The sequence below is a fragment of the Drosophila obscura genome, unplaced genomic scaffold (assembly GCF_018151105.1).
Source record: "Drosophila obscura isolate BZ-5 IFL unplaced genomic scaffold, ASM1815110v1 contig_4, whole genome shotgun sequence".
Taxonomy (NCBI): Eukaryota; Metazoa; Arthropoda; class Insecta; order Diptera; family Drosophilidae; genus Drosophila; species Drosophila obscura.
Genome location: NW_024542828.1, coordinates 3,382,266 through 3,395,481, shown reverse-complemented (window position 1 = coordinate 3,395,481; position 13,216 = coordinate 3,382,266). Strand labels below are relative to the sequence as shown.

Sequence of the window (13,216 nt, the reverse complement as noted above, 5' to 3'; positions counted from 1 at the left end):
TGTCACTCTCCCTCTTTCTTTTCTCTTTCGCTCCCTCGCTCACTATCCCCTTTGCTCTTTACACCCACACGAGTACACAAGTTTGAGATAAAACCCATACATGGAACATCGGTATGCTTGACAGCCATGCCAAAACTTTGGATACAGCTTCAATAATCGCATGCGGGGGTTCATGGTAGATGGGGTTGGGCTCTCGTGTGGTTGTTCCTGTGTTCTCTCATAAATGCCATGAAAATTGCACTATTGCCATGAATTTAATGCAATTCGAATGCTTTCATGGGACGAAAGTTTTTCACCAGCCCCCAAAAAATCATTTTCTTTTGATTTTCCTTACCCCATTTGATGCTCTCTCTTTTTTTTTGTTGCTGCTGTGGGTTTGTCAAGTGAACTGAAGCGGAAATCGGAGATGGAGAAGGCACTGGAACTGAAACAGAGTGCCGAAGACTGCTTTAAGTTGCAGTTGCCAGTGCCTTGACAAATTCCCTCTGTTGCATATCTTGCAGTAGGAGAGCCAGCACGAGCAGAAGGCGGCTAAGACCGCTAACGCGATACGAAAGCCAGTCGCCAAGGCCAGAAGCTAGTGGCTGAGCAGAGCAGAGCCTGACAACAACAAAGTTGTGTTTTTACAATTAAGTTGCCACTGACTGACGGTTGTTTATGGCTTAGAGCAGATATAGCCACAAGAGTTGAGAGTTGAGAGAGAGAGAGCAAGGTCTGTGGTTCACCGTGAAATTGATTGCACCGCCGGCATTTTACCTCCTTAGAGAAAAGAGAGCTACGAGCTCCTAGCTCCTGCCGCATGCACTTGTCTTTTCTTTTCTGCGCTTTAAGTGCGTTGATTAACATCTTAAGGTTGGCAATTTGTTGGTTCTCGGTCCTCCTGCTTAATACAATTTATTTAAATGTGTGCCTGCTTTATTGTCTGCCTTTCCACACACAAATCACAGGCACAAAAATGCTGAGATCGCTCAATTGTTCGTTTATACGAGCACATTTTCCATAAGAAAGACATTCAACTTATTTATTATGCCACACACACACACCCTAACTCAGGCATACTCGTACTCATAATATATGTATTTGGTGGTGTGTGGTGTGTGGTGTGCTGTGGTGTGCCACAGACAGACTGTCATTCAACACTTTACCGCTTCATTAGCCGCAACCAAGTGTGGCAGAGCCTGGGAAAGCAACGGCGAAGGAGTCGCGTTTCTCCACTCATTACAATAGAAATGTCATTTGGGGTAAATGTTATTTTGTGTTCCAGACAGCATTTTCGGCATGAAAAAGCACAAATGGCTAAGCAGCAAGGAAATAAATGCTGGCAAAGAAATATTAGAATATACTTGGGAATCATATAAAAAAGCTCTACAATTACGATTATATTTAGCTCTAGCTTCGAGATCTCTGCGCTTAAACGAACCATAAAAAACGCATACCCTTCTATCCATACAAATACCCTGTGCTTAAACATAAACTTCAAAGTGAAGGCTGATTTTTGGGTGTCTGCCTCTAAATAGTACAAACAAATGTAGCAGCAGCAGCACAGGAAGCAGCCAAACATCAACAACACATCGGCAACAGGGCGTATGCGTGATGGACAGCGGGTTGAGTTGGCTTTTTTTTTTTGTTGTTGTTGATTTTGGCACGATTCTTGTGTTTTTCTTGCACTCATTGTTTGCTGTTTGCTGTCAGTGCTGCACGTGTGGCCCAAACCGTATACTCTTACGCGCACAAATGTCTTCCCCAGTCATGTATGTAATTGATAAAAGGATTTGGCTTGTAAGCTCCCATTCGAGAAGAACACCTTAACCATCTCTTCTTCTAATCATTAGTACGGCAAATGTAAATATGTGCCTCAAATCTCTGGTTGGAATTTATGTATAAATCGGGAGAGCAAAGGTTATGGGACCACTCAACTGTGTAGTTTTAACTTGGGCATTCGGCAAACGAATCAACTACCGCAAAATGGGTTTTTTCGCTCCCTTCCCACCCCCTCCATCTTGTAATCCGAAAAAGGACAAGGATGGAAGGACTCGAAGACCAGTCATGGCTTTGCCACCTTTTTCGTGTGCTTTGCGCAGATTAGTCAAATTGGTTTTTGCCTGGGGAGACGTTGCTAGAAAGAGACCCAGGACCCTACCACCACCCACAAGTTCAAGTCCGCGACAGCTTCAAGTTGGGGCCCCCGCTGATGGCCAGGTTATTTACTTACTTTAGCCAGGCCAGGAGAGCCCGAGAGCCATTCACAGCTGCCAACGCTGACAAATTGAGGGCTTCACTTTGATGGCAACAAAGTGAACGGCGCCCCGAATTGGATGGTATAGGATTGGAGTACCCTGGTAGACACTGTCAACATGAGGGACTGAAAAAAAGAATAGAATACCATTTGGCAACATGTTGCCGAAAGGCAGAAGGGGTGGGCTCTGAACCCAGATAAACCCTAAGGTAAGAAAAAAAGAAGATCCCTAAAATAAATAAAATAGGAGAAAGGTCGTTGGGGCGGGTGGTTGTTCCCTCATAATTTCTACGAAACTGGGAATTGAATTGTCTAATTAGGCGCTGCTAAAGCAACATTTCCTAATTACTTATAAATTGTTAAATGCTCGCCAAAACAGCTGACAGGCGACAAAGGGTTAATGACGGAGAGGCTACCTACCAGCATCTGGAATTCCTGAAGGTGTAATATGCACATCCTGGACAGGGCAGGGCTGGGCAGGGCAATTAGCAGGCGAAACAAATGACCATTTTGTGTTAATTAGCGGATTGCCTTCCATTTTCGGATGTTTGTGTTCGGTTCGGGTATGGGTTTGGGTTTAGTTTTGGATGGGCGTATGGAATGACGGACATTAGGCCGGGGGGTCTGCGGTTGATTAGCATTGACAACTAATCGGATTGTCTAGTTGTTGTAGCATGTTCAGCTACTTAATGGCTTACAAGCTCTGCTTACGATTTAGTTAGTGGTTTGCAAAAGAGACTGCTTAAGGTATTCTTCGTGTCCGATTAAGATTAAGTTTGTGGCTTGAGACTCTGATTAAGATTGAGCTGGTGACTTGGAAAACTGATTGAGATTCAATTAATGGCTTGAGCAAACCAACTAAATGCATTTTCACCAACAAAGTTGTGCACTCCTGCACAGAGAGTGAAAGACAGATACTCGGGAGATCTGGAGAAAATTTAATTAAAATGCCAAATCCAATCCACAGATACCACTGACTACCTGGAAACCCCACTTCCCCAGGCCACAAACTGCAATCAATCACAGAAATTAAAAATATTCACTCAAGTTCTGGGAAAAAACGTGGGGGCTATGAAAGAGAAGACAAAAGAAAAAACCGGACTAAAAAGGAGGGAAATAAAAATCAACACACAAAAAAAGTGACTTGAAAATAAATAGATTTATCTTTAGGTCCCACAAGATGGGAATCGATGGGAATGTGTAAAATGGCAAGGGGCGTAAATGGGGGCGTGCACACATGCGATTCTTGATTTCAGGGAGGTGGATGCCCAAAGAAAACCCTTAAAAAGTCTTCGTTCATTCTAGTTGAGCAATGAATAAGTTTGTATTTCGGGAAAATGCGTTTAACATTAACATCGAGAACAAGCTTTCAATATTTCAATAGTTTGATTTACTTACAATATTATGTCATAGTATATTTACACGAAAAACTTACAACAAAATTAGGCTTTTCTTTTAGAGAACATATATGTCTGCGTGCTTCTGGCAGCGCTTTTTTTAATTGTACATATCTGATTAAAGATAATTATAAACTTATTGTGTAACTTATTAAACTAAGAGAAACATAAATTGTTTAAGCCGGTGGTTGCTTGCGCTCTTTCATTCATAGTCCTTTGATACTTCCCGCTACTTCTTTGGTCGAACGACGAGTCAAGTTTACTTTAGCAAATAGTCCATTTCCGATTTGGTGGTGGACATGTACTGATCCAGCTCCTTATCCAGATCCTCGCGTTTGACCTCTCCACGTGGGCCTGCTTTGCCTTTGCCTAGGAGTACGAGAAAGTCATGCGATTAGAATGGAATGGAACAGAAATGCGAATAAAAAGTATAGAGAGAAATTCCAAGTTCAGCTGCAGCAGAGCCTCCGGTTCGAGTTGGGGTGTCCATTTAGCTGTGCGCCTCATGACTTGTAACGCTTTTACCTGCAGCCTGACGACCAGTACGAGTACGACTGCGCCCCCGACGAGCCTGTTGTTGCTGTGGCCCTGGCTTGCCACCACCTCCACCTCCTGCGCGGCCCTTGTTGGTCTTGCCCTTGATGGCATTGCTTTTGCTATTGTTTCTGTTACCATTTTTGTTGGCGGCGACCCCCTTGGCACCCGAACCTTTGGCAGCGCCAGCGCTGCGGCCTCGGCGGTTGCGTGTATTGTTGGCCCTTCCCGGGGTAGCGGCGGCAGCAGTGACAGCAGCGGCAGCAGGTCGATTGCGTGAGCGCGAGCGACGTGTGGAGGCTGCATTGGAGCCCGAAGCAGCACCTCCCCCAGCAGCAGCAGCGACCCTAGCAGCAGATCTGTAAAGGCAAAGGTTGTCTTAGTATCTATTTGATTTTTCATGATTTTGATGCAAGATAACTTACCTTCCACGTGGACGTCCTCGTCGTCCGGCGAGAGAAGCTGAAACTCCCTTCTGCGGAGGATTGGCATTGCGACGCTTCTCCACCCGCCCGCTCGCCACGCCACGTAGTTTGCTCGATGCACGGCGCTGATTCTTGGCCTGGTTGGCTCCCGCTCTGGTTCCAGCTCCGGCACCAGCCCTGCCCTGGCCTGGACGCACGCCCAGACGCTGCTTGACCGAGACACGGGGTGTTTGTTGTCCAGCCCTAGTACCCGACTGCTGGCGACGTTCACGTCCACGAGTGCGACTCTGAGAGCGTGTGCGATTGAACTGAGGGCCGGCGATGCGTCCGCGACTCTGCGAGCGAGAGCGATCATTGCGGGCGCTCACTTGGGGAAGGCGAGAACGTGAACGGCTGCGTGAGCGTCCACGGGTCTGCTGAAGATGATACTGCTGCTGCTGCTGCTTAATCAGCTGGCGCTGATGTCGCTCCACACGCTCGGAGGCGCCACCCACAGAGGGCCGACGGTTGCCCAGTCGTTGGCGAAGTCCGCCCACGGCCGAGGAGGAGCGACGGGTTGTGCTGCCGCTGCGACGACGTGTCAGATTGCTGTTAGCGATGAGATCAGCACGCATCCTGCACAGTTAGCGGATATGTAGAAGCAGAAGATGTACAGAGATGTTTCATTGCAGTGGGTGTCTGGCCATTGGTTATAGTCGAGGATTCTTACGTTGCTACCCGGGTTACATTGTTTGACCGCATGGGTTTTCCATTGGGGGCCAGGCGCACCGATTTGATGCCGCCCACGCGTGCTCCGCGTACGACGCCGCCAGTGTTCCGTAAGCTTCTCTGTAAGGATGCATAAGGTTTGTGGATGGATTTTTTTGTTTGATTACAATCGGAGTTGAAGGAGCGCGCAGCATCTGTGTTTTTTGGGAGTTCTACAGCGAGCGTGTTCGAGTTCAGGTTTTAGTTTGAAAGTCTCTCTAGAGAGTCTAGAGTCTTGGGAGTCTGCGTTGAGTTGGCGTTGGCTGGACAACAGGAGGGACTAACCGACAGAGACACATCCCACACACACACACAGGACACTCAAAACCCATATCGACTGTGTGGCCTGGAACAACGCAGAAGGCGTTCCGCTCCTATTTGTCAATGATTGTCGTCCATTGTCCGACTCTCCTTTTCCTGGCCAAGTCAATTATATATCAAGCTGCTGCTGCTCCTACTGCTTCTGCTGCTGCCTCATAGAGCACAGTCCCAGAGTTGTATGATATCTTGTGGATCTGATCTGTCATGGCTTGTCTGTTTGTATTTTGGTTTTGGGGAAACGTACGCGCTTCAGTTTGAGGGCCGTCTGCACGGTGTGCTTCCGTTTGAACTCCTGCAGCAGACGAGAATTGGCTGCCGATACAACTGGAATAGCCGCATTGCTGTCCACAATCCTGCGGCTGCGACTCTGGCTCTGAGAGCGGCTCCGACGTCCACGTCCATTGACTGCCTGCTGCTGCTCCTGCTTCTGTCTGGACTGCATCTGTGTGAAGCGTTCGTTTAACGAAATTCCGGTCTGAACCATTTTCAGTTTGTTCTTTGTGTTATTTTGTGGTTAATTAATGTCTCTGCAACTTTGTTGGTTTGGTTTCCTGGATTTATATTTATCGATCACTGAATTCCGTTTACAGTTGGACTGTATGTGCGTTGAGGTTGAAACTTGGTTTGCAACTGAAATGAAATAAGGAATCTTTTTTATACTACATCAGGTAGAAAACGATGTAACAGGCAAAGGATACAGTTACAGGTACACAAATTGCAAAAAGGCAGCTGACGGCCATAAACGCTAAGCTCACGCGAACGAAGAGTCTCTCAATCCATCAATAAATCTGCAGCTGCTATCAAAATTGCAGCCGTGCATTGGGACATTCAGAAAAGACAGAGTGCACTCGACATGTGTGCACCACTTTTATTATCAGCCATAAGAGGGTTGTGTTTTATGAGACTCTACTGTATTCTATTTATAGGTGCAACAACAAAGACACTCGTGGGAGGCGAGGCTGATTCATTGCTTTAAATGGGGTCACGCCTATTCTTCTGTGCTTATATATATTCTCTAGAATAGTGTAATTTTATTTGTACTTACTTTTCCGACTCCTTTTAGCGTTCTTCAAATTTCTGCTGAGGCGTAAAAATGTATTTTCCCACGCTGAGGCGTGAAAATGTCTAACACACGCGCACTTTTCTCAGATCGAGAGGTGAGCTCTATCGGCTTGATTACTTTTCCAAGTAACTTTTTGTTTGCTTTGTAGAAATCTGCTCGTACAGTTGTTTGAATGCGATAGGATATGTTTATTCTGACAAAATCCCAGTTTTCTGAGCAGTTTGTTTGAAAATTTTAACAAAATCAACGCTAGTGTAGAGACAACAGTGTGACCGTGGAAATATACCAAAATATACCGTACATATACCGAGGAAAAAAAACTTAACCCACTTATCGCCGCTCTATTTAAACTGATGAACACCTTGATTTTAGCCGCAGAATATATTACCACTAACCATACAGTATATATGTAGATGTGCCAGTTCATACAACGAAAGGGGCGCAGCTGAGTTTGCAGCGTACGTTCCCAGATCTTCGGCTTTGGGAATGGCCGCGTTCGGCTCTGGGAATGGCCGAGTTCCCTCAAAACAAAACGAAAAACCAATTCAAGCGGCCAACAATTGTAGAGCCCACACACAAGCACAGTATGTGTGAATACATGGCACACACACATTTACGTAACCTGGAAACGAAACTCAAAACAAACTCAAAACTGTTTCGGAAAATAAGAATTGTTACAAAATTTTGTCGTGTCTGTTTACACACATACATTTGCAATTCTCAGCTTGCTTTCGCATCTCGTCATGAATCGAACATGTCGAAAAAATGCCGAACGTCTCAGGCCCACGACCCGAACGTCTCAGCACCACAGCCGAATGGTCCCAGCACCCTAGCCGAAGACCTGGGGGTGCTGGGACAGCAACTTCAGCTGCGCCCCTTTCGTTGTATGAACTGGCACATCTATATACTGTATGGTTAGTGGTACTACGCGGCTTAATTGAAGAGTTTTCACTGTTTAAATAGTGGGGGGTTAAGTGGGCTAAGTCCTTTTTTCTTCAGTATATTTACGGTATATTTTAAAACTAATAAGGTATATTTTGGTACATTTCTGAGGGTCAGACGGGTTATTTGATAAGGCAGCGGTCACACTGCAATCCACCCAACAAATGAACTCTTACGGTTTGTAGACAGAAACTAAAAAATTAATTTAAACTGCTTTACCACAAGAAATCACCAACACAAAAGGAGCGACAGCCATACCGCCAGTGCCCCGTAGACGAGTTGATATTTTTGAGTGCCGCCCCTGTGTCGGTTCGCTTTTGTTTCACAATTAGTGTTTCTCTTTTGTATGCCCGCCCTCCTCCTCTGCCATCATACATTCTTGTTTTTTTTTGTGAATTATATTTTGTGTGTTATTGTTTATTGTACATTTTCGTTTCAATTTCGATGAAGCACAAGAACATACAGCCACAGCCACATCCATATAGTAGCACACAGAAACAGTACAAAACTGAGACTGAAACTGAATAAACGCAAAAACACCGACAACGAGACGACGACCCTTTCCACAACCACCAAAATGGCAAAAATGTACGGAAAGGGTAAGAGTAAGTACACGCCAAAAACAACACACATACAAATTCTAACATAAATATACTTAAATGTTAACATCTACTGACACGCTTTACGATTCGATACCCGCAGGCATGCCTCTCTAAAGTATATTATTTTAACAAAAACTACTCCTGTGTGACCTGTCTAATGGCTATTATTATCCTCTCCATAGCTGCCATAGAGTCCGAAGAACAGCAGAAACGACGATGGCAAATAGAACTCGAGTTTGTGCAGTGCCTCTCCAATCCAAATTATCTCAACTGTAAGTCAATCGAAATATAATTCTACTATTTCTATATGCATAGTTTGTTGATTTCTAGTCCTGGCCCAACGTGGCTACTTCAAGGACCAATCGTTCATCAACTATCTAAAGTACTTGCAGTACTGGAAGGAGCCGGACTATGCCAAATACCTCATGTACCCGATGTGCCTATACTTCCTGGATCTCCTGCAATACGAACACTTTCGCCGGGAGATTGTCAACTCGCAATGTTGCAAGTTCATCGATGATCAGGCCATACTCCAGTGGCAGCACTACACCAGGAAGCGTATCAAACTCATGGAGAATGCCACGGCAGCGCAACAGCAGCAGCAGCAGCAGCAACAACAACAACAGCAGCAGCAACAACTACAACAAAGCAATGGTGGCGAAGCGGCCACAGCTGGCGAGGCAGCAGCCACGGGCGGTATGATGGCCACTGCGAATGGCAATGGCACGGCATCCGTTGCAGAGGCACAGCCATCGGGCGCCTCGGTGCCTGGCCCGGCGCAGGCAGTGATTCCACAACAGCAGCAGCAGCAGCAACAAATCAATGGCTTGGCCACAGCGTCGAACATCAAATTAGAATTAAATTAACGATGGCAATTGAAAGTTAACAAAATAAATTAGTCATAAGTCTTCTAAAAGTCGCTCCTTAGCTGTCAATACTACCCCACCCCGCCTCTCTAGTCGTCTCCTTTTGTTGGTACTGAAAAGAATCGCCTTAGTAATCCGCATTTTAATCCCTGCATTCACAGCCACACATGAAGAGGAAGCCATCGCCCACAAGGGACACTTCTATGGCGTCTATTTGCTGTGCAGCCAGAGCCTGGACTCGCGCTATCGCGGAAAATGCTATGTTGGCTTCACCGTCAATCCCAAGCGACGGATCAAGCAGCATAATCGTGGCTGCGATTTCGGTGGAGCGAAGAAGACCAGCAAGAAGGGACCTTGGCAGATGGTCATGATTGTGCATGGCTTTCCCAACAATATCGTGGCCCTGCAGTTCGAGTGGGCCTGGCAGCAGCCGACGCTGTCCACCCGCCTGAAGATCTTTCCCGATCTGAAGCGCAAGAAGCCCAAGGAGACGCATTTTGATTACAATTTTCGGATCCTCAATCGCATGCTGGGCCTGGGACCGTGGCATCGTCTGGCACTCACCGTCCGCTGGCTGGAAACGGACTATGAGCGCGCGTTCGAGCTGCCGATACCCTGCCACATGGAGATTGTCAGCGGAAAGGTGTCCATCACCGCCTCGCAGCGCAAACTGGAGGAGGCATCCGCTGCTCCGCCTGTGGCGTGGGCTCCCGAGTGTCATCTCTGCATGCAGCGCATCGATCAGCCGGAGCGTTCCCGCCTCGGCTGCACCAATCCCACATGCCGATTGACCTGCCACATGCTGTGCCTCGGCAGCTATCTGCTGGGCGATGAGCCTGGCCAATACATACCCATTGGTGGCGACTGTCCGCTGTGCGAGACCCGCCTCAACTGGTCCGCCCTGCTGCAGCGAAAGCGTCTTCTGTTGGGCGTGCCCGAGGAGTCGCAGGACAACGAAGAGGAGGATCTGAGCGATGATGGGCCCGATGTGGACAGCGATGTGGAGGCCCAAGAATTGAGTGATTAATGTGGATAACCTGTCTTAGTATTTTCAAGAATTTTTAAGTCAATATCAATATGAAAAATGTAACTAATTGAAATCCAGTTTGAATTTGATGGCAGTCCTTCGATAAAAATATCGATACTATCGTGAAACAAGCTGCGACAAAAAGGCACTAGTGGCGCTGCATATTTATTTGCCATAAAAACGCTATAGTTGGCGTGGTAGTGTTCATTTTTAAAATTTGATTCCGTTAAATTTAAAGCTACTTGGGTGCTGCTTCAATACCCTCCTCTTTCAGCTGCGAAAGCGATGGCAAACAGTGACTGAAAATATCCACCAACTGCGCATTTACAGTCTCGAATGTGTTTGCAATTATCTGTCCGTCTGCGTTAGTCGTGTGCTTAGCGGAACGCAGTTTTTCCAGATAGTTGGTTAGGCCCTCGAGGAGTACACCCTGCTGATTGTGCAGCTCTAAAATTTGCTCCTTGACCACTCGAATGCGTTGGATTTGCTGATGAACCAGCAGCGACATTGTCGCAATGGCCGACATGTCCCCAAAGTGCGTAGAAAAATCCGTTTGCTGATCCGTCTTGTGATCTAGAGTGGCGGCAGTAAGATTCTGGGCCAGAGCTAGCTCCTCGTCAGCCTCTTGCACGACGGCTGTTGCTGGTGGCTGAGCCTGGTCAGCTTTTCCTTCAACGGCGCCCTTGGACACCGCCTAAAAGGGGAATACAATGTTTATATTCATTAAAAATGAACCAAAAATATACCTTCTGCTTTGGAATCGATTTCGACTTCTTTTTATTATTCTTCGCCATTTTTCTTTCGACAAAAAAAAATTACAGTCAGAAATTCGAAATTGGAATAATTCTGATTCTGATTAATACAACGTGGGGTTGTCTTTACAAATAAGGAAACATGTAAATCTAAGTAGTTTTAGAAACCATTTTTTACATTTTTAATGTTTGTTTGTTTGGCGTTATCTAGCTGTAGCGTTTTGGGGGTCACCTTTGAATTAGTTTTATTTGCCGCGACGCTGACTGACGTCCCAGAGCATCTTCTGCTCTTCTCTGGCGTTCGCTTCACGCTGGTCCAGTGGCGAAAAAGGCGATGCAGTCATTTGATTCTGTACATTGTTGCTGCTGGCATTGTTGGGCTCCATAAAATTGGGTCGCAGTCTTATTATCTGATCTAGGACATCGTTCGCCATCATGGAATCCGGTCCGTCGTCGTCGGCAGTGAACAGGCCATATTCCACGGCATTGGCCAGGCGATGGGCTAGCAGCGGCTCATAGGGACCACGCAAGTGTGGCTGACCATTGGCGAGCTCTGTGGGTGCAATTGTAGCCGGATCACTTGTTTGATATGGTTGCTGCTCATACACGGTTCTAGCTACAGCCTGTCCGTTGGGTGCATATTGGTTTGGGGACTGCCCTGCAGTCTGTTGCCAGGCCAAATACGTTTGCGTATACCAGGATCGCGGTACAACGTGTCCCGATGGAGAGAACGTAGTATACTCTCTGCCTGTTAGTAAGCCACGGGCTGTGGCAGCAGCAGCCCCATCCTCAGCAGCGAATTGAGAACACTGCTGCTGGCTGCATGCACATGGCTGGCAAGCAGCACATGGTTGGCAAGCAGCACACGGTTGGCAAGCAGCACATGGACGGCAAGAACAAGTTTGATAGTCCTGTGCTGGATACGAGCTTGGATAGACCTGAAAAGCTGCATTTCCACGACAAGGCTGCAGTTGGGAAGTACATGGAGCTCCAGACTCCACGCTGGGTACTTGATAGATCTGCCAAGGTGTATTCGGAAATCGCTCTGACGGAGGCTGATAGGATGGAAGATGATACGATTCAGGCATGCAATCACATTCCAGCTCATAGTATCCAGTGTTTGCTGTAGAATATGATAAATTATCGCTGGCTGCATAATTAAACTGATTTCCTGAGGTTGGATATGCAGTGTTTGGATCCAGTGTTTGGTATGCAGGCGCTCCCATTGGCGGGGCAGCTTGGAGGGGGCTTGGAGCCCATTGAAACAATGGATATGTAATTCCATACACCTCTCCGCTGTTGGGATTTACTAGATATCTGGTATGGGTATAGGTGCCGGTTGTATTTGTAGACTCATATCTGGCTGGAGAATAGTACTGTCCAATTGGGGAGTAATGATTCTGTTGATTTTGAGTCGCAGGATTTCCTGCCGGCACTTGCATATCGGGCAACACCCTGACCCTGAGTTGATCCAATGGATCAATGATTTGCTGTGGGATATTTTGGCTTGTCGGCTCATCTCCACTGGTTACATATCCTGCCTGTCGCATTCTGTTCCAGAGTTGATATGCCGGATCATTCCCGATCGGTTCGTCCGCTTCAGGTGCATTTCGATAACGATTTCTATCTGCACTTGCAGTAATTACATTCCCCTCGTCCCCCAACAACCATCTATTGTAATACCACTCACGCGGTGAGGTGTCAAATGTTGGATATTGACTCTGAATCACAAATCTCGGTGAATCCATACCAGCCAGTGGTTCTTGTGCTGCGAACATGAGCACTCTGGAGTGGAAGGGATTGGGGTTGAGTCGTTGTCCGTCGATATAGTGGCGGGGCATTTCCTGGACACAAGGACACAGGGATATAATTATTCACATTCACACGACGCGATATGCTTAATACTTACTGCGATTGTCTCTTCTTCTTCATCACTTTCCTCATTTTCGTCCTCGTCATTCTCATTGTCTTCTTCTTCTGTTTCGTCGTTATTCTCGTCTTCTTCATTCGAATCAGCTTCATCTTCATCGTGCTCGTCCTCGCGTTCCTCGCGAAGGCGTGCCAGTTCGTCAGAAATATTGAAATATTCGCGCTCGCTTGGAAGTCGCCTCAAAGTTTCGCCCAAGTCTGCTGCTAGTAACGACGGTTTTGCTTGCTGAGCTTCCTTGTTTGTGCGCTTGTATTCAATAATTTGGTGTTCAATCTTTTTTATATTCATTTCACCAAGTATGCGAATACGCACAGACTTATATCCAATCATTTTTCAGACAAATTCGAGGAAAGAAATGAAAACGAAAATTCAGC

The 13,216-nt window shown here is 46.6% G+C and overlaps 4 protein-coding genes across 5 annotated transcripts; 2 read left to right on the top strand and 2 right to left on the bottom strand.

The window, feature by feature from the left end:
• Nucleotides 1–3,540: 3,540 nt before the first annotated feature.
• On the bottom strand, nucleotides 3,541–7,000 carry LOC111072209 (serine/arginine repetitive matrix protein 2). The gene is made up of 6 exons (XM_022363934.2): nucleotides 6,706–7,000; nucleotides 5,905–6,290; nucleotides 5,302–5,420; nucleotides 4,593–5,207; nucleotides 4,159–4,526; nucleotides 3,541–4,002 (listed from the first exon to the last, which is right to left on the bottom strand). Exons 2-6 carry the CDS (start codon nucleotides 6,142–6,144, stop codon nucleotides 3,893–3,895), a joined length of 1,452 nt encoding a protein of 483 aa, XP_022219626.2. The 5' UTR covers nucleotides 6,145–6,290; nucleotides 6,706–7,000; the 3' UTR covers nucleotides 3,541–3,892.
• Nucleotides 7,001–7,747: 747 nt separating this feature from the next.
• LOC111072253 (mediator of RNA polymerase II transcription subunit 31) lies at nucleotides 7,748–9,183 on the top strand. 2 transcript variants are annotated; one of them, XM_022363993.2, is made up of 4 exons: nucleotides 7,748–7,842; nucleotides 8,116–8,270; nucleotides 8,450–8,539; nucleotides 8,598–9,183. In XM_022363993.2, the coding sequence occupies exons 2-4, from the start codon at nucleotides 8,243–8,245 to the stop codon at nucleotides 9,131–9,133; spliced, it is 654 nt and encodes a 217-aa protein (XP_022219685.1). In that variant the 5' UTR covers nucleotides 7,748–7,842; nucleotides 8,116–8,242; the 3' UTR covers nucleotides 9,134–9,183. The 2 variants fall into 2 exon arrangements, with proteins under 2 accessions (XP_022219685.1, XP_022219693.1); XM_022364001.1 differs by lacking the exon at nucleotides 8,116–8,270 and having other exon boundaries at nucleotides 7,758–7,842.
• LOC111072234 (structure-specific endonuclease subunit SLX1 homolog) lies at nucleotides 7,790–10,300 on the top strand. The gene is made up of 2 exons (XM_022363970.2): nucleotides 7,790–7,842; nucleotides 9,295–10,300. The coding sequence occupies exons 1-2, from the start codon at nucleotides 7,830–7,832 to the stop codon at nucleotides 10,158–10,160; spliced, it is 879 nt and encodes a 292-aa protein (XP_022219662.2). The 5' UTR covers nucleotides 7,790–7,829; the 3' UTR covers nucleotides 10,161–10,300.
• A 521-nt stretch (nucleotides 10,301–10,821) lies between these two features.
• Nucleotides 10,822–13,130, bottom strand: LOC111072205. Its single transcript, XM_041594939.1, has 3 exons — nucleotides 12,822–13,130; nucleotides 10,907–12,756; nucleotides 10,822–10,854 (listed from the first exon to the last, which is right to left on the bottom strand). The coding sequence occupies exons 1-2, from the start codon at nucleotides 13,128–13,130 to the stop codon at nucleotides 11,158–11,160; spliced, it is 1,908 nt and encodes a 635-aa protein (XP_041450873.1). The 3' UTR covers nucleotides 10,822–10,854; nucleotides 10,907–11,157.
• Between the last annotated feature and the right edge of the window lie 86 nt (nucleotides 13,131–13,216).

Bases quoted from the DNA above. Each gene is read 5' to 3' on its own strand.
- LOC111072209 (XM_022363934.2), bottom strand. From the start codon at position 6,144: ATGGTTCAGACCGGAATTTCGTTAAACGAACGCTTCACACAGATGCAG. The intron at 5,421-5,904 runs GTACGTTTCCCC...GCATCCTTACAG, and splicing joins CGGCCCTCAAACTGAAGCGC to AGAAGCTTACGGAACACTGG. The intron at 5,208-5,301 runs GTAAGAATCCTC...CTAACTGTGCAG, and splicing joins AATGTAACCCGGGTAGCAAC to GATGCGTGCTGATCTCATCG.
- LOC111072253 (XM_022363993.2), top strand. From the start codon at position 8,243: ATGGCAAAAATGTACGGAAAGGGTAAGA. The intron at 8,271-8,449 runs GTAAGTACACGC...TCCTCTCCATAG, and splicing joins AATGTACGGAAAGGGTAAGA to CTGCCATAGAGTCCGAAGAA. The intron at 8,540-8,597 runs GTAAGTCAATCG...GTTGATTTCTAG, and splicing joins CAATCCAAATTATCTCAACT to TCCTGGCCCAACGTGGCTAC.
- LOC111072205 (XM_041594939.1), bottom strand. From the start codon at position 13,130: ATGAATATAAAAAAGATTGAACACCAAATTATTGAATACAAGCGCACA. The intron at 12,757-12,821 runs GTAAGTATTAAG...CCTTGTGTCCAG, and splicing joins AAGAAGAAGAGACAATCGCA to GAAATGCCCCGCCACTATAT.